Genomic DNA, 25992 nt, shown 5'->3' on the forward strand with positions numbered 1-25992 from the left:
GGATCACGAGGTCAGGAGATCGAGACCATCCTGGCTAACATGGTGAAACCCCGTCTCTACTAAAAATACAAAAAAAAAAAATTAGCCGGGCATGTTGGCAGGCGCCTGTAGTCCCAGCTACTCGGGAGGCTGAGGCAGGAGAATGGCGTGAACCCGGGAGGCGGAGCTTGCAGTGAGCCGAGATGCGCCACTGCACTCCAGCCTGGGGGACAGAGCAAGACTCCGTCTCAAAAAAAAAAAAAAAAAAAAGAAAGAAAAAAAGAAAAAATGCTATCTTGCAAGGCATCTGCTTCAGGTGAGGCCGTTACATGGTCTCTAGACAAGGAAGGCTAATCCCCTTCAGCAAGAAGGAAGTGGCTGCTATGCCAGAAAGAAAGACTTAGGAAGATGTCGATGTTCAAGGTCTTCTGATTCCTGTGAACAGTCCAATTCCAAAATTCCATCCTGTACAACTTTCACAACCAATTGTCTTAACACAAGTCCTCTAGAAAGCAGAACTCAAGCAAATAAAAAGAAAAACATTTCTGGCACTTGGACAGAAGCATGTCCAAAGACACAAGGGTGAGGGAAAAAAGTGAGACAAAGATGTGATGCAATGGCATGCAACGGATTGTGGCACTGCTTCACAATGAGCTACAGACACACAGTAGGTCGCTTTGCAGGCAGGTTCACCCTGCACAAAGGACTTCTCCAGAAGAGTTGCAAAAAGAAAACACACCTTGCAGTAATCCCTGAAAAGGTAGGAATTTATTTCCCATTGGTCATTGCTCATTCCATTGAGCTAATTCCCTAAAGTTCTGAGTTGCACCATCTGGGCTCCTGGCAGCCACACAAGAAACCATATCCCACACTTTGCAATGTGGTGTCTTATTCAAATCTCAAGTGGAGGGGTGACCTGGTGTGGGTGTGACACCAACTACGTGAAAGAAGGAGGCAGTCAAGAGCCTCTGAGGTGTACAAGTGGTGCTGATATAGTGGATTTGGAAGTTCCAGTGTGCAAGGAAGGAATGCTTCCACCAGGAAACACTGTCATGATGAATTGGAAACCTGAGACTGTTCTTGGACAGTTTGGGCTCCTCATGCTACTGAACAAATGGACAAAGTAAGGGGCCACTCTAACGGGTAATTCATCCTACTTTTCAAGGAAAAATTAGGTTGCTGGCCGGGCGCGGTGGCTCATGCCTGTAATCCCAGCACTTTGGGAGGCCGAGACAGGCGGATCACTTGAGCTCAGGTGTTCGTGAACAGCCTGGCCAACATGGTGAAACCCCGTCTCTACTAAAAATACAAAAATTAGCCAGGCATGGTGATGGGGACCTGTAATCCTAGCTACCCTGGAGGCTGAGGCAGGTGAATCACTTGAACCCAGGAGGCGGAGTTTGCAGTGAGCCAAGATCACACCACTGCACTAAAGCCTGGGCAACAGAGCAAGACTATGTCTGAAAAAAGAAAAAAAAAATGAATATTAAAATGACACTTGAGCTTGCCCAATAACCTGGACCTATCACAGAGCCTTCTTTTGTTCTAGGCTCCTGTTAAAACTAGCAGCCTTGGGATCAGTAAATGGACTAGAGTTGCATACCACATAAGGAATATGTTGCCCGCAAGATCCACTAGGTGTTGCATGATTTTTTTCATCTGGAGCCAGATGTAACGATTTATCCTTGGCCTTAGAAAAGATATTTCACCATGTCCCATACTACTGGACTCCTAGAAATTTCCGAGGTAGAAAGCCCCTGAATCTTTGTCAGATGTTTCCCACCCTCTAACATACAAATGCCTTACCAATACATCTACAGTAGTTGCTACTTTTTGGTAGTTGCTACTTCTTGCTCATCAGGTCCAATCAGCTTAATATAATAAATGTCATGGACCAGTGTGAAGTCTTGTGGAAAGGAAAGGTAACCAAGGTCCTTGCAGACTAAATTATGACATAGGACTGAAAAGTGAAGGTGTATTGCTGGCCCTGCCAGCTGAAAGCAAGCTGCTTCTGGTGGTGTGTACTAACAGGTATGGAGGAAAAGCATTTGCCAGAGCACTTTTGTTTCAAGTACCAGATGTGTTCATGTACCCAAGCGATGAAACTACATCTACAACAGCAGTTGCAATTGGAATCACCATCTGGGTAAGTTTATGACAATCTACTATTACTCTCTATCCGTTTTCTGCACAGGCCAAACAGGCGAGTTGAATGGGAATGTGGTAGGAAGCACCAGCCCTATGTCCTTCAAGTCCTTGATGGTGGCATTAATCTCTGTAATCCCTCCAGAAAGGTAGAACTTACTGTCACAGTTCTAGAGGCTGTAAGTCTGAGATCCAGGTGGTAGCAGGGCCATGCTCCCTCTGTATGTGCTGAGGAAGGATCTGTTCCAGGCCTGACTCTTAGCTTCTGGTGGTTTGCTGGCAATCTTTGGCATATATTGGCTTTTGGCAGAACTCCAGACCTTACGTGATGATTTCTGTGGGTGTGTCTGTGTCCAAATTTCCTCATTTTATAATGACATGAATCATTGATGTTGACTCTACTCCAGTATAACCTCATCGTAATTTCACCTGCAGTAACCCTGATATGGTTTGGATGTTTGTCCCCTCCAAATCCCACATTGAAATGTGATTCCCAATGTTGCAGGTGGGGCCTGGTGGGAGGTGTTTGGAGCATACAGGAGGATCCCTCATGAATGGTTTAGCACCATCCCCCTGGTGATGAATGAGTTCTTGCTCAGTTAGTTCACACAATATCTGGTTGTTTAAAAGTCTGGGACCTGGCCAGGTGTGGTGGCTCACACCTGTAATCCCAGCACTTTGGGAGGCCAAGGCAGGAAGATCGCTTGAGGCCAGGAGTTCAGCCAACATGGTGAAACCCTGCCTCTACTAAAAAAAAAAATACAAAAATTAGCCAGGCGTGGTGGCACACACCTGTAATCCCAGGTACTCCGGAGGCTGATGCAGGAGAATCACTTGAACCCAGGAGGTAGAGGCAAGGTGAGGCAGTGAGCCAAGATCACGCCACTGCACTCCAGCCTGGGTGACAGAGTGAGACTGTCTCAAAAAAATCAGTCAATCAATCTGGGACCTCCCTCCCTCACTCTCTCTTGCTGCCACTCTCATCATGTGATGCACCTGTTCCCTGCACCTTCCACCATGATGGGAAGCTTCCCAAGGCATCACCAGGAGCAGATGCCAGCACCATGCTTCCTGTACAGCATGCAAAATTGTGAGTCAATTAAACCTCTTTTCTTTTTTTTTTTTTTTTTTTTTTGAGACGGAGTCTCGCTCTGTCGCCCAGGCTGGAGTGCAGTGGCGCAATCTCGGCTCACTGCAAGCTCCGCCTCCTGAGTTCACGCCATTCTCCTGCCTCAGCCTCTCCGAGTAGCTGGGACTACAGGCGCCCGCCACCACGCCCAGCTAATTTTTTGTATTTTTAGTAGAGACAGGGTTTCATCGTGGTCTCGATTTCCTGACCTCGTGATCCGCCCGCCTCGGCCTCCCAAAGTGCTGGGATTACAAGCGTGAGCCACCGCGCCCAGCCTAAACCTCTTTTCTTTATAAATTATCTGGTCTCCGGTATCTTTATAGCAACACAAATGGACTAACATAGACTCTATTTCCAAATAAGATCATATTCTGAGGCACAGAGCTCAGGCACTTTCTGTGTCCCTCCATTTCACCCGATTTCCTCACTCCAACTCTCCCTAGTCGCCTTCATCTCTAACTTGGATGTTCTTCCAATTGGGATTCCCCACAAGTCCTCTCAGCCCCTTTAATCCAGTGTCCATATCACACCCACTATTGGTTTATCATTTTTGTAGGTAGAGGTAGTTCTAGTGACTTCCACTTGGCCTATGCCACCATAACAGCCTTCATTCCACAGGTCAGGGACCCAATGTAGAGATTCTGCTAGTTGCTGAGTATGTCTATTCTAATTCTGCATTCTAGAACGCAGGTTCCATTCCTGTGTAATAATCACAGGATCATTCGAGGGACCCATGGGACTCACTGTGAAATTGATCTGAGCTAAAACTCTGTAAGCTCTTACTCTGACTGGTGGACCACAGTAATGTTTTGAGCCTCCTGGAATTGGCATCAATTCAGTGTCCAGTAATCCCTAAACTGTCTGATTATTTTCCCTTTCCCCAGGGCAGTTACCCCAGTAAATAGCCATGGGTCCATTGAGGGAAGACTGGGGAAAAAATAAACAATATAAACCTGGCAATGTGGTAGGGTTCTTCCTCAAAGGGAACCCAGCCTCTCCTTCATTGAAGAGATTCTGGACCTATAAACTAGCTCAAGTCTAGGAAATGATTCAGAGGCTATGACTCAATTGTGGTGATTTAAGATAGACTGCTGTTGGCTGAGCACGGTGGCTCACGCCTATAATCCCGGCACTTTGGGAGGCCGAGACGGGGGGATCATCTGAGGTCAGGAGTTTGAGACCAGCCTGGCCAATTTGGTGAAACCCCGTCTCTAATAAAAATACAAAAATTAGCCGGGCATGGTGGCAGGCGCCTGTAATCCCAGCTACTTGGGAGGGTGAGGCAGGAGAATTGCTTGAACCCAAGAGGCAGAGGTTGCAGTGAGCCGAGATCGTGCCCCTGCGCTCCCCAGCCTGGGTGACAGAGAGAGACTTGGTCTCAAAAAAATAAAAAAGACTTCTGTTTACTCAGCCTAGAACTCTTCCACTTACATAAATCAAATAAGAATTTAGTAGACTGCCATCTATTTCTTCCATAGATACACAATGATCAACCAGCCGATGCCATAGGTCTCTGAGTCAGAAAATTCTTGTTAATTTTTGTTTTATAAAATTTTTTGTAGAGATAGAGTCTCACTATATTGCCCAGGCTGGTCTCAAACTCCTGGCCTCAAGCAATCCTCCTGCCTCTGCCTCCCAAAGTTCTGGGATTACAGGCATGTGCCAGTGTTCCTGGCCTGAGTCCAACAATTCTGATGGCTGCTTTGACTCTGCTGTCCATTACAGCATAACCATGCCATGCTATCTTTGGTGATTGTCACCATTTGGCCCCTGCTACCCTGGGGTCAAATTAACCCCACTGCCTCTAGGGGTCCCAGTTTGATGCTAGCAGTTCCCACTGTACATTCTGACCTACAAAGAAGAGAAACCAAATTTGTGGGCCTCCTTCTCAAAAATCTATTTCTCACAATCATGGTGAAAGTGTATTCTCTTGACTCCTCCAGGGTGGGTGGGTGGGGCTTATATGATAAATCCACCCTAACATTCCAATCTCCCTGAGCCTTTGAATCCCTTCCTGCACAGTACACTGAGGCAGTTCTGGCATTTTGACTTTAGTGTAGGCCATCTTCGAGTCCATGTTCAGCAAAGCAACTAAACTGTTAAGAGTCCTTTCTAACCCCTCAAATATTGAATCCAGAATCTCTGCTTAGTGGGCCAATATCAATAAAGTTGTCCTGACTCAACTTTATAGTCCTACCACCATATCCTACACTCTAAGATCCATTCCCACATATATTCCCCAGATTTCTGTCTGTATAGACTGGGAAAACCATGGAGTCCTTTTGGTGTGCAGGGTACCTCCTCATGCATCATAATTTGTACCTCACTCTTTGGTGCCTACTGGAACTTGAGCCTAGTTATACATCTAGGAGCAAAGCAGGTAGCAAGGGCAGGCCCTGAGGAAGATGAGTGATGCCTGGTAAGGAATACCTCTGAAGAGACCATTACAGATCCTTCAGGCAAAGTAGGATTAACCTTCTCAGACAGAAGTAGAAGGGCTACTTCTACTGGCAAGAAATAACTACGCAGAATTTAGGGGTTCCATTTCACTGGCTTCATCAGGATCCTTTCATATGTCCCCATTCCACTTTTCAGGATCCCACTGCTTCTCAATCAATGCTCTCACCTTATTTTTTAAGAGACAAGGTCTCGCCCTGTTGCCCAGGCTGGAATGCAATGGCAAAATCACAGCTCACTGTAGCCTTGATCTCTCGAGCTCAAGTGATCCTCCCACCTCAGCCTCTGGAGTAGCCAGGACTACAGGTGCATACCACCATGCCCAGCTAATTAAAATAATAATAACCTATAGAGATGAAATCTTGCTATGTTGCCCAGGCTGGTCTCAAACTCCTGGACTTAAGCAATCCTCCTGCCTTAGACTGTACTATCTTATTATTCTGAGTTTTACATTTGGGGAGGTGATACATGTGAACCTTTTCCATAAACAACAAAGGGCTGGGAGTAGTGGTTCATGCCTGTAATCCCAGCACTTGGGGAAGCCATGGTGGGAGGACTGTTTGAGGCCAGGAGTTCGAAACTAGCCTGAGCAACATAGTGAAACACCATCTCTACCAAAAAAAAAAAAATTTTTTTTAATGACAAGGAAGTACAAATACACAACAGAAAGAGGAACACTCACTCAGGTGGGGCTTGAAACCTATACTCTGCCTCTTTTCCTCCCTTCCCTCCAGGGACCCTCTGAAAGAACCTCATAAGAACACCACTAGGGCTCCCCAGAGTAGCCTGAAAGCCACCAATTAGTCAACTCTTTTTTTTTTAAAGCTATCACCTACAGGAAGAATAGTCAACTCTCTTTACATTACTCATTATTTTCTTACAATCCCAATGATCTGCAGTACTATGTTCAAAAACAATCTGAGTAAGCCAGGCGCGGTGGCTCACACCTGTAATCCCAGCACTTTGGGAGGCTGAGGCAGGTGGAACACCTGAGGTCAGGAGTTCGAGACCAGCCTGGCCAACATAGTGAAACCCCATCTCTACTAAAAATACAAAAAATTAGCTGGGCTTGGTGACAGGAGCCTGTAATCCCAGCTACTCAGGAGGCTGAGGCAGGAGAACTGCTTGAACCCGGGAGGGGGAGGTTGCAGTGAGCTGAGATCATGCCACTGCACTCCAGCCTGGTGACAGAGCAAGACTCTGTCTCCAAAAAAAAAAAAAAAAAAAAAAAAAGGCGACAAACTACATTGTCTTTTACTCCGTATCCTTCTACTAAGGAGAAATGGGGTAAGGATTTAGTGGAATATACATAAAGTAAAGCTGTGTTTCTTCTATCAGTTAAAATTTCTGTTTTACTGATGAAAAGAGGATAGTTCTATTACGCAATAGTCTTAATAAGGGTTTGTTTTAAATTGGTTCCTATTGGTTGGTGAAAAGTAACTGCAGTTTTAAATGGCAAAAATCATTAAACACATAAGATATAAAACTGGGGCTTTGAGGTTATGAAGCTTAACTAAGTGTAACCATGCAATCTCTGATGGGTTGGGAGCCTTGGAGATTTAATTATTTTCTTCAAAAGCTATTTTTTGGCAGAGGCTTCCACACCATTTCTAAATTACTTTTTGAAAGCATTTACCAAAAGACTAAGGTATGACTACCACATAAAATTATTGTTTAGGGAGACAGAACTTCTGCATGAACTTTCCCCTTGGGGAAAAAGGGTTTAAAAAAAAAAAAGTAACATTTATTTGTGCCTAGGCTAATAGAAAGAATAAGACTAAACCCCTTGTTTGTTTTTATTGATTCTTTTTAAGATTGAAACAGACTATTACAACAATATTTGAGATTCCACAGAGAACTGCATGCTTTTGTTATTAAAAGTCTTTTGTTGAAAAATTTGACCCTTACCTCTTATGAACTGAATACAGAGGTTTCAAGCATTTTTGCCAGCACACAGTCATTCACAACAACCTTCTAGATGCTTATTTTCTACCTTTTCCTATAGAAGGTAATATTCACTTACCAGAAGGCCACCACCACCACTGAATGATTCAAAGCTTCAGAGCCCAAAAGTGATCAGAACTCACAAATTAGCATAATTAGTCCAAAGTTTGATTTAAATGTTTGAAGAACAGCAAACATCAAATAATATAATACCAAATAGAATATCATAGTCTCTATGAGGTAATAACTCATCAGCTACAACCACTTAAGACTGAAATTTTCTGTACTTAGTTTCTATTAGTACGACACCTTCATTCTTAATGCTTCTTAGGGTATCACAGGTTTTAGAAATTAATGTATTTTTAGCATTCCACAGTAATGATCACTTTCAAAAACTGCAATATACATCTGCATGTTACACTGACATACAACACGTAAGTATTTTGTCACACATCAACTTTTAGCCTCAAATAATAGAATACAAAAAGCTATACAGGACAAAACACCACAGAACTTTTGAATATCCCCTTTTCCCAATTGTTAACAGGTAGCACTTTTTCTAAAGAGAAAGTGACGAAAAATCCAACATTTCTGCATCCAATGTTTGACTCCAACTTTCTGCTTTATCGTCTCCTGGTACCACCATATCCTAGAATGAGAGGGGTAAAATTTACATTAGTTTTTAAAAATGCATTAGAATTGCTTATAAAATTACAAGTCATACATGTTTATTGTTAGCAAATGAATGAGACAGGAGGAAAGGAAAGAGTGAGCCACTAGGTGGAACTGGGCTGAGCAGGACAGTGCATCGCCTCCCACAGCAACTTTCCCAATCATTGAGCTTACTACACTCACACATGGTTGCTGGGAATGACAGGACCCCAAAAAAGAGGATACATTCTATAGTGGAGCCACCATGGTACAGGTAATACTCAAAGTCTAAGCCAAAAAGACAGAGGCCAGTGGCGCATAAGCCATGCCCTGCTACCTCTCACAACTCCAGTGGTAAGAGACGTAATGTGGGGAGAGTTAATGGACTTTAGATGGTTAAGCGTTACTTAAGACACTGTGTATACACACACACAGGCTACCGGATGACAAGTCTTCCTATCTAGAAAGTCTCTCAATTATTTTCAGGTTTTCATTATTTGGTTTTTATGATTTTCTTTCATATAATTCCCATACATTTCTAGTTCATAGTCATGATTTTTTGCAAGTCTTCTTTCCATCGAGAATGAATTTTTTTCTGTCTTGATGTCTTACCTAGCCATATATATATTTATTTTTATTTTTTATTTTTTTTATTTTGAGACAGAGTTTTGCTCTTGTTGCCCAGGCTGGAGTCTAATGGCGCAATCTTGGCTCACTGCAACCTCTGCCTCCCGGGTTCAAGCAATTCTCCTGCCTCGGCCTCCCAAATAGCTGGGATTACAGGCATGTGCCACTACACCCAGCTAACTTTTGTATTTTTAGCAGAGACGGGGTTTCACCATGTTGGGCAGGCTGGTCTCGAACTCCTGACCTCAGGTGATCCACCCATCTCGGCTTCCCAAAGTGCTGGGATTACAGGTGTGAGCCACTGTGCCTGGCCTTACCTAGTCATATTTTTATATATTCTCCCAACTCCTTTTTTTCTCCCCAGAAGTACCCACTATCTCATACTGTAACACCATAGATTAGTTTTGCCTGTTTTTGCATGTGTATTTTATAAAATGTAACTGCTATCATCATAGTGTATATATTCTTTTGTGTCTGGTTTCTTTATATTTGGTAGATCTATCCATTTTATTGCACACAACTGGTTATTAGTTGCACAGCAACCCACTGCAATACAGCAAACATAACTCAATTTATTCATCCATTTTACTGCTGATGGATACGTGGGCTGTTTCCAGTTTTGGGCAATTATGAATAGGGATGCTATGAACAGTCTTGTGCTTATCTGCCAGCATACAAGTGTATGCATTTCTGTGGCGATATATCTGACAGCAAAACTGCTCTGTCCTAGGTATGCATAGGTTCAATTTTAGGAGGTAGTACCAGTTTTTTTAATTGAATGTATCAATGTATATCCAAACCAGCATTATGAGAATTCTACTCACATTTTAAAACATATTTAAATATATTTTTCTATCAATTTCAAGAATTAATCATTGTTCTGTAACTTCCTTCTCCTGAAAGACAAATCTACTCCAGAGCAATCTCTCATGGCCTCCTTACCCAGCAGCTCCCATTTTCTGCCATTTAGGCTTGATGTTTAATCCAGTTATTCCTTTTTTTTTTATATCTTTGCTTTTTACAAAATATCCTCTGAGCATTCCAATAAACATTATAATCATATTTTTGAAAATTAAAGTATACCTCAATATCTTTTTTGAATGCTATTGAATTTTAATTTTAAGCTTCTACTTAGAAATGTCTAGTTTAGAACTTAAAGGATCTCTAGAGATCACATAATTAAATATATGTGGAAGCTAGCATCAGTAAGGTTCAAGTTAAAACCTTGGTCTATGGTAGAGCTAAGCCTAAATCAAATCCCTGTTTGATTTTTAAAGAATGTTTAGAAGTGGGATCTCAGTTAATTGTGCTATTAATATGTTTGGTAGGTACACCAAATAAAACCATGGCTGCTAAATAGATAATCATCTTCTAAAGTTCCCAAACTATTTCTGTACTTCACTCCTAGGTAAAGGGAACTTGTATTTTTTGCTCTTACCTGATGCAGTTCTGGTTTTCGTGTCTGAGTTTGAACATGCCGAATAGCTGGCCGAGCCTCCACGAAGGGGTGAGTAAGCCCTATTCCACGTGCCAGGGTAGGAGGGAGGATAGGACGGGTAGTACCACGAGTCTGAGAAGGGTGTTGCAGCTCTTTAAAGGGATGGAAGTAGGTTAGGCATTTTTTCTTGCGGCTGTAATTTTTAAATACCTTCCTGTTCCTAAACTGTCAGAAAAAAGTATCTTTATCAAGTATTTTTTCCTGAATGATCTGGTATATCAGAGTTAACATGAAATAAAAACCGTTTCATATTTCTGCTGTTATTATCATCATTGCTATAAGGGAAAAGTGACAGGGAGTCAATACTCTTTCTGCATTTGCACTCAAATAAAATCTAAACTTAAACTACCATTAATACTTCATATTCCAAAATCTGGCCCCAAGCTCTTTCCAGCCTTACTTTTATCATTCTCCTACCAAACCAGACTAACTGTTCCCCAAATGCTGTATTCTTTCCTGCCTTCTTATTTTCTCAGATGTCAACTAAACAGTCTTTTTCTTATCTCATAATATCTATGAGGGTGAAATAGGAAGAAACACAATGAAAGAAAATTACACAATACTAATCAAAACACATATAGTGTACCTTCCCCCTTCCCAGAGAATCTTATTTAATAGGCTAATGTCACCACAATTTATTTTCCTTAGCAAAACTAAATGCAGTTAAACTGTAAGCAAAACAAGCCTCTTGAATTAAAGAGCAAGTGAGATCAATGCAAAAAGCTTACCTATTGCTGCCAAACAAATATCCTAGTATTCCACCAGTTCCCAAGCCAGTCCAGAACCCTGGTCCTGAATTTTCGTATCCTTGATGTCCTGTAAAAGCACTGCCAAAACCAGAAGTTGCACCATGGCCAGTATTCTGCGGTCCTTAAAATAAAAATGATTTATTATGTATCGTCACTTAAACATGACAGTCGACAAAAGCAAAGATAATATAACATTTCAATTATTTCATCTGTACTGAATTATTAATAATACTCAGGCATCAAGTTATTAACAAGTTGTATTCAAAAAAGTATTTGTAAAATACTGGTTTATAATGAAGGAGAGCATTTCCCACAGATATGGGAGGAGAGGGATAGATTTTGGGACTGGGGAGGGTCTTGCTATAAAATGACATCTGCCCTGCTCAATCGGCTACTAGAAAATCACCCCACTTTTCAGGGTTACTTTCTCTCTGCAGTACAAACTTTAAGTGGAGTCTCTAAGAGCTCCCTATGGGAGCTGTGCCTCAGTCTCTAACCGAGGAATCCAAGGAGAGGCAGCCAGATATTTGTGTCAGTTGGGAAGTCAGATCTCAAAGGGACCCAAAAAGTATCTTCTGCTCAGAGGAAGTTTTAACTGATGTATACATATATATAAGAAAGTGTGCTAATCTTACACATATGGCACAACAAATTTGTACATATGTACCTATCCATGTAACCACCACCCACACCAATAACCATTTCTGGCACCCCAGAAGGCTCCCTCATGACAACTCCTAATAGATTCCCATCTATGTCAGAGATCAGCACTACTTTAACTTCTCTTACCATACTTTAATTCTGTCCATTCATGAACTTTTTCTAAACAGGATCACAAAGTATGTATTCTGTGTCTGGCACATCATTATGTCTATGGGAGTCAATCTTACCATTGCATTATCAGTTTTTTTCTTTTTTTTTGAGACGGAGTCTCGCTTTGTCGCCCAGGCTGGAGTGCAGTGGCGCAGTCTCGGCTCACTGCAAGCTCCACCTCCCGGGTTCACGCCATTCTCCTGCCTCAGCCCCTCCGAGTAGCTGGGACTACAGGCGCCCGCCACCACGCCCGGCTAATTTTTTGTATTTTTAGTAGAGACGGGGTTTCACCGTGGTCTCGATCTCCTGACCTCGTGATCCGCCCGCCTCGGCCTCCCAAAGAGCTGGGATTACAGCATTATCAGTTTTTTTCTTAACTCATGTGTCTTCCACCGTGTGAAAAATTTACACAGTCCCATTCTAATGTTTATGGATATTCCACCTCCATTTTTTGGCAGTTATAAATAAAACTGCTATGAACACTCCTGTGCATCTTTCTTGGTGCACCATGCATTCACTTCTCCCAGGTATTTATGTAGGAATAGAATTGGGTATGCATATGTTTGGGTTGTTTTACCATTTTAACTCCTACCAGCAAAGTATGAAAGTTCCAGTCACTCTACATCCTTGCCCATACTTGGTACTCTGTCTTTTTAATGTTAGCCATTATGGTGGTTATCTGGTGGCTAAAAATAATCTCCCTGTGGTTTTCATCAGCATTTCTCTGAAGACTAATGATGCTAAGCACCTTTTCTTATTTCTATTGACCATGTAAATCATGGGTTGGGACCTCAGTACTGGTCCATGGCCTGTTGGGAACTGAGCCACACAGCAGGAGGTGAGCAGCAGGCAAGCGACTGAAGCTTCATCTCTATTTAAAGCCACTCCCCCATCACTGGCATTACTACATGAGCTCAGCCTCCTGTCAGATTAGCAGCGGCATTAGATTCTCATAGAAGCACAAACCCTACTGTGAACTGCACGTGAGGGATCTAGGTTGCATGCTCCTTATGAGAATCTAATGCCTGATGATCTGTCACTGTGTCCCATCACCCCCAGATGGGACCATCCAGTTGCAGGAAAACAAGCTTAGGGCTCCCTCTGATTCTACATTACATGAGTTGTTAATTATTTCATTATATATTACAATGTAATAACAACATAAATAAAGTATACAATAAATGTAGTATGCTTGAATCATCCCAAAACCTTCTCTCCCCGCCCCACCCCACCCCAACCCCCCTAGTCTGTGGAAAAATTGTCTTCCACAAAACTGGTCCCTGGTGCCAAAAGGGCTGGGGACTGGTGAAGTAGATGTCTTCTCTTATTATAAAATGGCCATTCAAGTCCTCTTTGGAGGGCTTGTCTGCCTGTTGCTCAGATTTACAGGAGTTCGTTTTATGTTCTAGACACATACATATGCCGGAAATATGTTTTATAAATTTTTCCCAGTCTGTAGCTTGCCTTTTCACTCTCCTAATAGTGCCTTTTGATGATTAGATGTTCTTAATTTAAATAAAGTCTAATTTATCCATGTTTTCTTTTATGGCTAGTACTTTTTATGTTCTGTTTAAGAAATCTTTACCTATCCTAAGGTCATAACAAATATTCTCCTATGTTTTATTCTGGAAACTTAATTGTTTTACCTTTTATGTTCAGATTTATAATACTTACAGAATTAATTTTTATGTATAGTGTGAGACAGGGGTAAGGGCAAATGATTATTAGCAAAGTTGATCAAGTTTCTCTGATTAAGAGCACTTATAATTTAATCAGGCTTTTTTTTTTTTTTTTTTTGAGACAGGGTCTCACTCTGTCACTCAGCCTGGAGTGCAGTGGCGCGATCTCCGCTCACTGCAACGTCCACCTCCTGGGTTCAAGTGATTCTCATGCCTCAGTCTCCCAAGCAGCTGGAATTACAGGTGCCCGCCACAACACCCGGCTAATTTTTGTATTTTTAGTAAGAGACGGTGTTTTACCATCTTGGCCAGGCTGGTCTCAAACTCCCGACCTCAATCTGATCTGCCCACCCCGGCCTCCCAAAGTGCTGGGATTACAGGCGTGAGCCACCGCGCCCGGCCAATCAGGCATTAACATAGCAACACAATATACCTTGGGAGAGAGCTGAAGAGAAGAGGTAAAAGAAGTTCAAAGTGAAAAACAAAATGAGAAGACAAACCTCCTTTGGTCTCCCAATGCAACGATTTTCTATTTCAGAACCAAGCACAGGATGCACTAACCTCACACCCGCCCTATTTATGGCCACTGCGAGGGAAATATACCTGTGAACTCAGACTTAAAGCCTGGGGGAGGAGGTCCTGCTGAGTTGGTGAATCTCTGGTAACGGTGGGAAAATGGAGGATACTCAGAGTACGGTGGAGGAGAATACTGCCCGTCACTCAGGAACAGCTTATAGACTACAAAGGCGATCCCAAGGAGCACCACGATGGTAATCAATCCACTCATGTTACAGGAATCCGCCGAGTACCACTTATAATAATAATCAGAGAAAGGGGCAAAGCTGTGCTGCTTTCCAGACTCCTTCAGTTTCTGCAGGCCAAGTTCCGTATAATCTAAATTGTACTCCAAGCCACAAGAACCTCTTAGTACATACTGGTCTTCAGAGGACTCATAGCCTTCACAGCTCACCACAGTTTTTCCAAATTTGTATGCAATATCTAAGTCCGTCTTACATTCCCACTGTGAAGAAAAATAAAAACAGACTATTAGAAACAAACACTTTTTCATTTAATATATGTTACTTGGAGGCCGGGCGCGGTGGCTCACACCTGTAATCTCAGCACTTTGGGAGGCCGAGGCGGGTGGATCACGCGGTCAAGAGTTCGAGACCCGCCTGGCCAAGATGGTGAAACCCCATCTCTACTAAAAATACAAAAATTAGCCAGGCACAGTGGCAGGCACCTATAATCCCAGCTGCTAAGGAGGCTGAGGCAGGAGAATCACTTGAACCCGGGAGGCGGAGGTTGCAGTGAGCTGAGATCGTGCCACTGCACTCTAGCCTGGGCAACAGAGCAAGACACCGTCTCAAAAAAAAAGAAAAATGTTACTTGGGCTATATATCCGTCATAAAATTGCAAAATGAAGCAAGGGAATGATCCGCAAAATTCACAACGGTAAGTATTCATGTCTAAGGGAGGGAAAATGAGGGGCTTCAAAGATAATGGTGGGCTCAATAGTGGGTATACGATTATTCGTTTTATTACTATGCTTTATTCTTTACATATACATGTTATATATCCATCTGAACATATTTAGTATTCTACAATTTATAAAATTTAAGCAAACTGCCAAAATATCAACGTTTTGCCACTGTTGTTCAAGATGCTTTCTTTAAAAATACAGATTTCTTAAAAGATGTTAAGGCTCAAAACAGCATCATATATGAATGTCTGGTAGCTACACAAAGCAACAGAGATATTACATAAGCTTCAGAGAAAAAAACTTTTCTACATAAATTTTATAAAACCATGGACTAACTTTCCAGGGTCCAATTCTATGTAATTCTCTTGTATTTTTTAAAGATATTTAGAAAAATGCAAAAAGAACCCAGGCTAGCCCCAAAAATGTCCACCTTAAAAAAATATATGCCGAAGTTTGGTCTACATTCTATATTTTGTGGTGAAAAAGCAATATGCTTCTTTAACTCTTAAGATACAAGCTAAAGGCTGGGCGTGGTGGTTCATGCTTGTAATCCCAGCACTTTGGGAGGCCAAGGTGGGTGGATCACCTGAGGTCAGGAGTTCAAGAACAGCCTGGCCAAAATGGCAAAACCCCATCTCTACTAAAAATACAAAAATGAGGTGGGCATGGTGGTGGGCGCCTGTAATCCCAGCTACTTCAAAAATAGAGGCTGAGGCAGGAGAATGACTTGAACCCGGAGGCAGAAGTTGCAGTGAGCCAAGATCATGTCACTGTACTCCAGACTGGGCGACAGAGGGAGACTCCATCTCAAAAAAATAAGAAAAAGATACAAGCTAAAGTAGATTTAATTGGTTCTGTTGCCCTTCTGCAAATTTTTGTACAAATTATTTTCCTCTGTCAAGTTCAGACACACTATTTTACTTCATTTATAACAGCCTTATTGAAATATAATTCACACATACCATACAATTCACCCATTTCAATGGTTTTAGTATATTCACAGTTGTGCTACTGTCACCACAATCAATTTCAGAATATTTTCATCACCCCAAAGAAATCTTGTACCCATTAGCAGTCACTCTCCATTCTCCCCCCGCACACCTCCCAACCAACTTTCTGTCTATATGGATTTCCCTAACTGGACAGTTCACAGGAATGTAATAATAAAATATGTGGTCTTTTGTTACTGGCTTCTTTCACTTAGCATAACATTTTCAAGATTCATCCACGTTGTAGCATGTATTGGTATTTCACTTTTTTATGGCTAAATAATATTTCTTTGCATGGATATACCACCTTTTATTTATCGTTCATTAGTAATGGACATTTTAATTGTTTCTACTTTTTGGCTATTATGAATAATGCTGCTATGTACATTTGTATGCAAGTTTTTGTGTGGACATGTGTTTTCAATTCTCTTGGGTGTATATACCTTGGAGTGGAATGACTGAGGCATACATGGTAACTCTACATTTAAACTTTTGAGGAACTGCCAATTTTCCAAAGCAGCTGGACCATTTTACATTCCCAACAGCAGTGTATAAGGGTTCCAATTTCTCGACATCCTCACCAGTCTTGTTATCTTTTTTATTATAGCCTTCCTACTGAGTGTGAAGTGGTATCTTACTGTGGCTTTGATTTGCATTTCTCTGATGGCTAATAATAAGGAACATTTTTCATGTGCTTATTTGTTACTTATATATCTTCCTTGCAGAAATATCTATTCAGATGCTCTGCCATTTTTAACTTGGTTGTTTTCTTACTGAGTTGTAAGAGTTATTTTATATTCTAAATACAAGTCCCTCACCAATTATGATTTGCTAAGCTTCCTCCCATTCTGTAGGGTGTCTTTTCATTTTCTTGATGATGCCCTTTGATGGTCAAAAGTTTTTCATTTGAATAAGATGCAGTTTTTCTTTTGTTGCTGTTACTACACTGTTTTTAAAATAATTTTATTTGGAGGAAGATTTGTAAGTTTGTTGATTTAGGTAAATATAACAAGCTAAACTTGTATTGGTATTTCATGTTAACTACCACTTCCTTAACTGTGCGTACTACAAGTAGCTTCTAAGTACTGTATTTAAATTTCATCTCTTGGAATAGAAGGAGTTTCTAAATGGCCTCTCTCCTGCTACTAAACATAAGCCAATGTATGATATGCTCAACACTCCTTTGCTCATGCTATTCCCTTCTCCAGCCTTTCCTCTCTAACAATGTTATCATTCCTTCCTAACACAACACAAATTCCTCATCCTTTAAGTCCCAATGACTCCAACCAGACGTGACTTTATAACGTTGTGTTGGGACCTACATGTAATCTGAGTGCCTGTCTTATCTCTTCTACTAGTAAGAGAGTTTCCTCATTCTACCTTATTCATTTTTGTATATTGCAATTAATACATGTTTAATGAATGACATCACCGTTACTGCCTTTTTTTTCCCATCAAGACTCTAAAAGTCGTAAGTAAAGTGGGAGTAAGACTTCCGCTACAACCCAGAGAATTCTATGATTCAACTTAGCAGTACTGGGGGAAAATACTGTGAAGTAAGTATCACCCAGTACACATCAACTTCCTCTCTGAATTGCAAAGACCATGCATAAAGGTTGTATCAAACCAGACATGGAGAGGGGAAATCATTAACACAAGTTTCTTGCCTTGTGACCAGTCATCTTAAATCCCTTTTGAAAGCAGTCAGAATACAAAGTAGAAATATGTAACTAGTGATTTAAACTGAATTCATTTAATAAAATCTGTATCTAAAGCATATTCAGTTTTGGAACTTCAAGGAGATGCTCTGCTCATATACAAAACACCAGCGTCCCAAAGGCAATAAATGAAACCTGCTGAAATGCTTCCATTCAGAAGTAACCACTCTCAGTTCTAAGACAATTTTAAAATCAAGTGCTAGAAGCACAATAGAGATATATGAACCCCTACTATTTACGATCTATAATTCCTAATTATCTTAACTTTGTCTTAAGGGTAGGTTGGTATTCTTTGAGGAATGACAGGAAAATGACAACCATAAGAGATCCCCTATCCCTCACCCTCAAGTATATAAAAAGTTGTGAAAATTTACAAATATCTTAGGAGGTGGTCACGGTACAAAAACTCAAATGAGTATTTTCAGGCTTTAAAATCAGTTCATTTCTTTTGGAGTCCATTTCTTCTGGAGTCCATTTCTTCCACAGGACGAGTGATTTACTTACATATTTTAGGCTGATCTGAGATTTCTGTAGGTGCTCCCTCAAAATACTGAATAATGTCCCAATAAACAATTTACTGAATAAAAACCCCATTTAGACTGCCATCACTGTAGTGGATATTACCTGTACATCATATCCATCCCAGCCTTTGTTCTGACACTGTATGACTTTTGGGGTATAAGAATCACAACCAGCTGTGCCTCCAACACATTTCAACTGTGGGATGGGATCCAGCCTGCGGGAGGTGGTATAGCGGTCATAGTGGAGGGTAAGAGCTTTTACATCCCGCAGCAACATTCTGTCTGAAACAGCAAGAAAACAGAGGAACAGAAAGTAAGTATCATGCCAGAGAAAGAAAGGTTCATCCTAATGAAACTCTCGTCGTAGGAAGTGCCTTTTCTTGCCTTCTGAGGATGGCTAAGAGAGGATGAATCTATTTCTCAAAGCTATCCCAACAACATTCAGGCCTTCTGAGCAAAATTCAGAAGGTCACACTTTTAAGATCTCCCTGCATTTCAGGCCAGATGCTTCTACAGCACAAGTTGTACATCATTTTTGCTAAATCAAAAGAACAAAAAGTTCATTAACCTGAAACACTGTACTACTGTGTAATAATAATAGTGGTTAATTAAAATGGCAAAAATATAAGCATGTTCCTGAAGCACATTTAATGCTTTAAATGTCCATCAACAGATGAAGAGATTAACATATTCTGACCTATTACAGTGGAATATTACATAGCAGTTAAAATGAGTGAACTAGAATTTATGTATCAAACTAGATAGAAGGCAAAAACATTTTAAACAAAATACAAGTTGCAGAATGTTTTGTATGATAGCTTTACATAAACCTTTAAAAAAAGCAAAACAATACTACATAGTTAATGTCTATATATGTATACACTAACAACATGAAAACATGTATGGGAAGGATTTAACACCAAATTCAAATAAGTAGCTAGTCTAGGGAGAGAGAAAGGAAAGAGATTTTAGCTCTATTCCTAATGTTTTATTACTGGGAGCGGGGGATTTGTAGCAAATATTGCAAAATGTAAAGATTCAATAAAACTGGGTGATGACTACATGTAGGTTCATTGTACACTTCTGTATGTTTAAATACTTTAGGTATTTCACAATTTTAAAAATCAAAACTATTTAAACTATTTCACAAACTAAAAAATTTAAAACATACTGACAAGAGACTTTGAAAGGAGGAGTCAAAACAATAAAATTATGTCTGGCATTCATGTGCAAAAATGAATTTCTAGGTCGGGTGTGGTGGCTCACACCTGTAATCTCAGCACTTTGGGAGGCTGAGGCAGGTGGATCACCTGAGGTCAGGAGTTCGAGACCAGCCTGGCCAACATGGCGAAACCCCATCTCTACTAAATATACAAAATTAGCTGGGAGTGGTGGCACATGCCTGTAATCCTAGCTACTTGGGAGGCTGAGGCAGGAGAATCGCTTGAACCTGGGAGGAGGAGGTTGCAGTAAACCAAGATCACACCATTGCACTCCAGCCTAGGCAACAAGAATGAAACTCCATCTCAAAAAAAAAAAATGAATTTCTATGCATTATTGGAAAATAAGGACAAAGTCTTCCTATTTATCATGTTGTGGATTATTGATGGAAGATGCTGTGGATTGGCTCAGTCAACATCCACTTCACCCTCAGACAGGTGTGTCTTCCTGCAAAGCAAAAGGAATCCCAAAACCTCTTGCAGCTATAGTTGCCAAAAGCAATTTCAGTTCTGCTAACCAGAGGGACTCGAGCAAAATCTGGAAAGCAGACCCTAGACTTATACAGTGCTCTGTCCTTCAGCTAGTAAACACAGGCATGGAGACCATGAGTTTTCAAACTGATAGCATCCTCTAATCAGCTTCCTGGCTGTCGTGAAGCTTGACATGAGCAATCTATTTTTCAATGTGGCAGATGTAATAGGCATCGCTTTCTACCATTTTGTGAGTACCCAATTCCCTATATTCACCCTGTCAAATTAGCAGAATTTGCATCCTCCGAAAATTCTACTAAAACTATAATAAATACATTGTTTTGATGATGTGAATGACTGTGGTCAGGTAAAACCAAAGAGGAGATGACAGCAGAATTTTGGAAGGAGAAAGCAAATGGACTAGTGGTAGATGACTAGACCTAAGTGAAAGACAAATGCCAGAAGAGCAAAGGGGGGGAAACTGAGAATCAACCTGATGTACGTAACAGAATCCCCAAAAAAAAAAAAAAAAAAAAAAAAAAAAAACGGGAAATGGCAGCTCTGGAATGGGAGATGCCTGGAATACACACTACAGGGTGAAAGCTACTTGAGAGGAAGCCATATCCCCAGATCCTCTCCCCAACTCCACACTGTTCTAACTCCCTCTTCCCCACTGAGGAAACTGTCTGGAGATGTATTCTCTGGACAGGATAAAACTGAAGGGATTTGCATTGGGGACCATCTGGCATAGTAAAGGGTGTGGGTACAAAAACAACCAAACAGGGAACCCAAGTGACTGTGTGCACTCTGACTGCTAAAAGCACAGTTCTCCTTCCCCACATGGTGCACAAAATGCTAACAGCCATCCCCTTGTCCTCTGTGGGAAACTAGATGACTATTCCCTTGGTAATCTAACCAAGAAGAAGTACCTAAATACACTGACATCAGGAACTTCCTCCAAAAAAGAGCAACCTAGGTCACCCTGTTGTGAAGTTCAAAATCAAAAGTGCAACTGCACACTGATAGCTTCCAATGAGCTTTTTGGTTTCCCAGAGTTAACCATGAGCAGGGAGCCAAGGATTACTAAAAATATGAGGAAAGTCCCTGCTATAGTTTGAATGTGTCTCCCAAAGTTCACATGTTGGAAACTTAATCCCCAATGCAACAGTGTTGAAAGATGGCATCTTTAAGAGGGCTCTGCCCCCATGAATAGATTAATGCTGTTCTTGCAGGACTGCGTTAGTTATCGCAGGAGTGGACTCCTGATAAAAGGATGAGTTAGGCCCCTTTCCCCTCTCACACTCTCTCCCCTTTCTGCCTTCCACCATAGGATGACGCAGCAAGAAGGCCCTCACCAGATGCCAGCACCTTAATATTGAACTTCTCAGCCTCCACAACTGTGAGAAATGAATTTAGTTTTTTAATAAATTTCCTAGTCTGTGGTACTGTGTTATAGTAACATTAAACAGACAAAACAGCCCCTAACATGAAATATAGCAAGCAGGACAAAACAAGAGGAAGCAGGAGGAAAAAAGAGACAATGCAGAAGAAAACTTTTTTAAAAACACTCTAATCTCCTCAGAGAGATAAGAGAAAAAGACCGCATTAATAAAACAATCGTTTTTAAAAGGAATACTCAGAGAAAAAACAAGAGCTTTTGGAAATTAAAAACAGGACAGCCAAGATTAAAAACAACAGAACTGCCAGGTGCAGTGGCTCATGCCTGTAATCCCAGCACTTTGGGAGGCCAAGGCAGGCAGATCACTTTAGCCCAAGAGTTTAAGACCAGCCTAAGCAACACGGCAAAACCCTGTCTCTACAAAAAAAGTATAACATTAGCCAGGTGTGATGGCACACACCTGCAGTCCCAGCTACTTAGAAGGCTGAGGTGGGAGAATCACCTGAGCCTGGGGAGGTCGAGGCTGCAGTGAGCCATGCACTCCAGCCTGGGTGATAGAGTGAGACCCTGTCACAAAACATAAATGCATACATACATACATACATACAACAGAACTGTTAGAAGAAAATCTTCTAGAAAGTAGAGCAAAAAGAGGCCGGGCGTGGTGGCTCATGCCTGTAATCCTTGCACTTTGGGAGGCCGAGGCAGGCGGATCACGAGGTCAAGAGATCAAGACCATCCTGGCGAACATGGTGAAACCCCGGCTCTACTAAAAATACAAAAATTAGCTGGGCATGGTGGCGCGTGCCTGTAGTCCCAGCTACTTGGGGGGCTGAGGGAGGAGAATTGCTTAAACCCAGGAGGCAGAGGTTGCAGTGAGCCGAGATTATGCCACTGCACTCCAGCCTGGCGACAGAGCAACGCTCCATCTGAAAAAGAAAAAGGAGAAAGAAAAAAGAAAGTAGAGCAAAAAGACAGAAAGGAGAGAAAGGCCGGGCACGGTGGCTCACGCGTGTAATCCCAGCACTTTGGGTGGCTGAGGCGGGTGGATCACAAGGTCAGGAGTTTGAGACCAGTCTGGCCAATATGGTGAAACCCTGTCTCTACTAAAAATACAAAAATTAGCCAGGCATGGTGGCGGGCACTTGTAATCCCAGCTACTCAGGAAGTTGAGGCAGGAGAATCGCTTGAACCCGGGAAGCAGAGGTTGCAGTGAGCCAAGATGGTGCCACTGCACTCCAGCCTGGGAGACAGAGCTCGACTCCGTTTCAAAAAAACAAAAAAGAAAAGAAAAGAAAAAAGATAGTAGGACGGGGAAAAAAAAAGAGAATTACCAGTTCAAGACCAGTTCAGAAAGTCCAAAAATCCAACAAGGGTTTCAGAAAGAATGAACAAGGAAATCTGATTAGACAAACTCCAGGCTGTAATTCAAGAAAAGTTCCCACACTGAAGGACTTGAGTTGTCATACTGAAAGGGCCCAACAAATACCCAGGCCTGAGAAACAGACCACACAAAGGCACACAAAAAGTAAATTTTAGAACACTGAAGACAAAAAAAGATTCTACAAAATGCCAGAAGAATAGGGAGAAAACAAGCCATATAGAAAAGACTTAGAAAAGCTTCAGATATCTCAACAGGATAGAAAAAGAAAACGGAGAAATGTATTCAAAAACTCTAAAGGAAAAAGTCTGGCTGGGTTTGCCAACCATCGCTTTGCTAATGGTGGAACAAACTGATGTTACAACATCTCCTATGATGTATTTCCCACAAGTACTTAATATGAATCTAATCAATCTAATAAACTTAAGGTCAATACCCTATCTATATAAAAATATATATAAAGAGACCTAAATATACTTCCAACCAGGAACCCAATAGGGTTTTTTGGGGAAAGAAATTATGTTAAAGGTCCTGTGGAAAATTTTTTTTTGAAAAAGAACACATAGCTTACCAGATAGTAAAGGTTACTACAAAATTATTATCATCGGCCAGGCACGGTGGCGCACACCTGTAACCCCAGCACTTTGGGAGGCCAAGGCAGGCAGATCACGAGGTCAGGAGATCGAGACCATCCTGGCTAACATGGTGAAACCCCGTCTCTACTAAAAATACAAAAAAATTAGCCGGGCGTGGTGGCGGACGCCTGCAGTCCCAGCTGCTTGGGAGGCTGAGGCAGGAGAATGGCGTGAACCCAGGAGGCGGAGCTTGCAGTGAGCCGAGATCGTGCCACTGCACTCCAGCCTGGGGAGACAGAGCGAGACTCCACCTCAAAAAAAAAAAAAAAAAAGATTATAATTAAAATAGTGGGGAATTGGAACAGAGACGAGGAAACTGTGAAACAAAAGAAAGATCAGAAATAAATCGAGATACATGTGGGAATTCAGTAAGATGAAATACAAAATGTGCCGGGCATGCTGGTGCATGCCTGTAATCCCAGCTACTCGGGAGGCTGAGGCAGGAAAATCACTTGAACCCAGGAGGCAGAGGTTGCGGTGAGCGGAGATCGCGCCATTGCACTCTAGCCTGGGCGACAAGAGCGAAACTGTCTCAAAAACAAAACAAAACAAAAAGTTCCTCAAAGTAAACTTTGAAGTAGAATTTACATAAAACAGTTGAGTTTACTCTGCAAAATATTGTGGTGTTTTGTGTTCCAGAACAATAGTTTTACAGTGTAGATAAACCAGGAAGTGGTTCATCTTTAATTTAAATTTGGTTCTTCTTTTATAGTTTTTATAGTTCTTCTCACTCTTCAACTGTAAACTTGCTTTATTAAATTTATTTACGAACTGATTCAAAGTTCAACAAATTAAAGTTTCATTCTAAGTTTTCAATTGTAATTCTGATCAAGTCTCCCACTCATACACAACTTTCTAGAAATACAAAAGAAAAATGTACAGACATTTAAATACAACTTGGCTTTTTATTTTTTGGTAATAAAACGTCCACACCAAATGACTACTCAACGTGATGTGCTTGCAAATAGCACCTTCTCTCTCATTTCAGCATGTAAGAATAAAATAGGCTATTACAGAAATAAACCTGTTGCTTAAATTCGACAATGTAGGCATTTCCAATCACCAAATCACAAAGGCAATATGCTTTCCATGCCATCTTTACTCCGCAAACCAAAAATGTCTTTTTTTTTTTTTTTTACAGAATTCCAATGTAACAGCATGCGTCATTTATTACATGGAAAAAGTCAAAATCTGTATCTAAGTATATAGACATATACGTATTAATTGCACGGAATATTACTGATCCCATGAAAATTCTTTAGACAATTTTAATACCGTACTGACATAAAAGAACCTCTTTCCTAGAACCCAATTATCATGTACCATCACCAAAAAAAAAAAAGAGAAAATTATTTTTTAAATTCTTCTCTACGGTGAAAGCCAGTGGGAAGAGCTGGTGCCGCGCGATGTTATTTCACTGCAATCGTCAGGTAAGAGGCAGCGGTTCTCATAAAAACGCGGTGGCTCACGCCTGTAATCCCAGCACTTTGGGAGGACGAGGCGGGTGGATCACGAGGTCAGGAGGTCGAGACCAGCCTGGCCAACATAGTGAAACCCCGTCTCTACTAAAAATACAAAAAATTAGCCGGGCATGGTGGCGGGCACCTGTAATTCCAGCTACTGGTGAGACCGAGGCAGGAGAATCTCTTGAATCCGGGAGACGGAGGTTGCAGTGAGCCGAGATCACGTCATTACAGTCCAGCCGGGGCGACAGTGTGAGACTCCGACTCAAAAAAAAAAAAGAGTGCAACCTGCGAGGTCTACAGCCCTGTCCGCTAACGGTGACTCAGAGACTGCCAGTGGCAGGCAACGGCCGGCGATAGCAACAGGCAGCCATGACAACAGCCGGCCACAATGACATCACGCAGCCATGACAACAAAGCAGATGCGCAGGTGAGTGTCCAGCTCTCCAGTCATACTCAGAGATGAGAAAGACGACAGTGGGCAAATTTCGGGAGTCCGGGGCAGGGAGAAAGGGGACGTTAGGGATCCCAGCCGTCCCGCCCCGCCCACTCGAGCCGTCCCTACCCGCCTCCCAAGACGCCTGGGAAGAGCAGTGGAACCAGGGAGGGCACGAACAGCGAAGAGGGCAGACATGGGGAATCCAGGCACCCAGGCTCCGGGGAGACGGCGCACGGAAACGCAGGGGAGCCTGCACCGGCTGATGGCGGCGGAAAAGGGCAAGCGAAGCGCTTGAGGGCCCCGGCAGCACTCACCAGGGTCGTTCCAGCCCAGGGCAGGGCCCGCGGTCAGCAGAAACAAATGCAGGCCGAGAAGCAAGCAGTGCCCGGCCGCTCCCGGCCCGCAGGCTGCGGCCATGGCGCTCGACGAAGATGGCGCTGGGCTGCCAGACGCCTGCGGGCCGAACCTGGGTGCGGTAGCGCGCGCGACGCTACGCAGCTACACCGCCACCTCTGGCAGCGGCAAAGGGACGGCCCGACTGCAGAGCCGCAGCCGCAGCAGCAACGGATCAGTGCGCCAACCCTACGTCACTGACGCTGCGG

At 42.1% G+C, this 25992-nt stretch overlaps 1 protein-coding gene across 2 annotated transcripts; it reads right to left on the reverse strand.

The window, feature by feature from the left end:
* Window positions 1–7487: 7487 nt before the first annotated feature.
* Window positions 7488–25992, reverse strand: SARAF (store-operated calcium entry associated regulatory factor). 2 transcript variants are annotated; one of them, XM_032144123.2, is made up of 6 exons: window positions 25705–25992; window positions 18486–18664; window positions 14275–14692; window positions 11159–11300; window positions 10371–10522; window positions 7488–8303 (listed from the first exon to the last, which is right to left on the reverse strand). In XM_032144123.2, exons 1-6 carry the CDS (start codon window positions 25805–25807, stop codon window positions 8278–8280), a joined length of 1020 nt encoding a protein of 339 aa, XP_032000014.1. In that variant the 5' UTR covers window positions 25808–25992; the 3' UTR covers window positions 7488–8277. The 2 variants fall into 2 exon arrangements, with proteins under 2 accessions (XP_032000014.1, XP_032000015.1); XM_032144124.2 differs by having other exon boundaries at window positions 18486–18660; window positions 25705–25991.

The sequence above is a fragment of the Hylobates moloch genome, unplaced genomic scaffold (assembly GCF_009828535.3).
Source record: "Hylobates moloch isolate HMO894 unplaced genomic scaffold, HMol_V3 SCAFFOLD_22, whole genome shotgun sequence".
In the NCBI taxonomy this organism is placed as follows: domain Eukaryota; kingdom Metazoa; phylum Chordata; class Mammalia; order Primates; family Hylobatidae; genus Hylobates; species Hylobates moloch.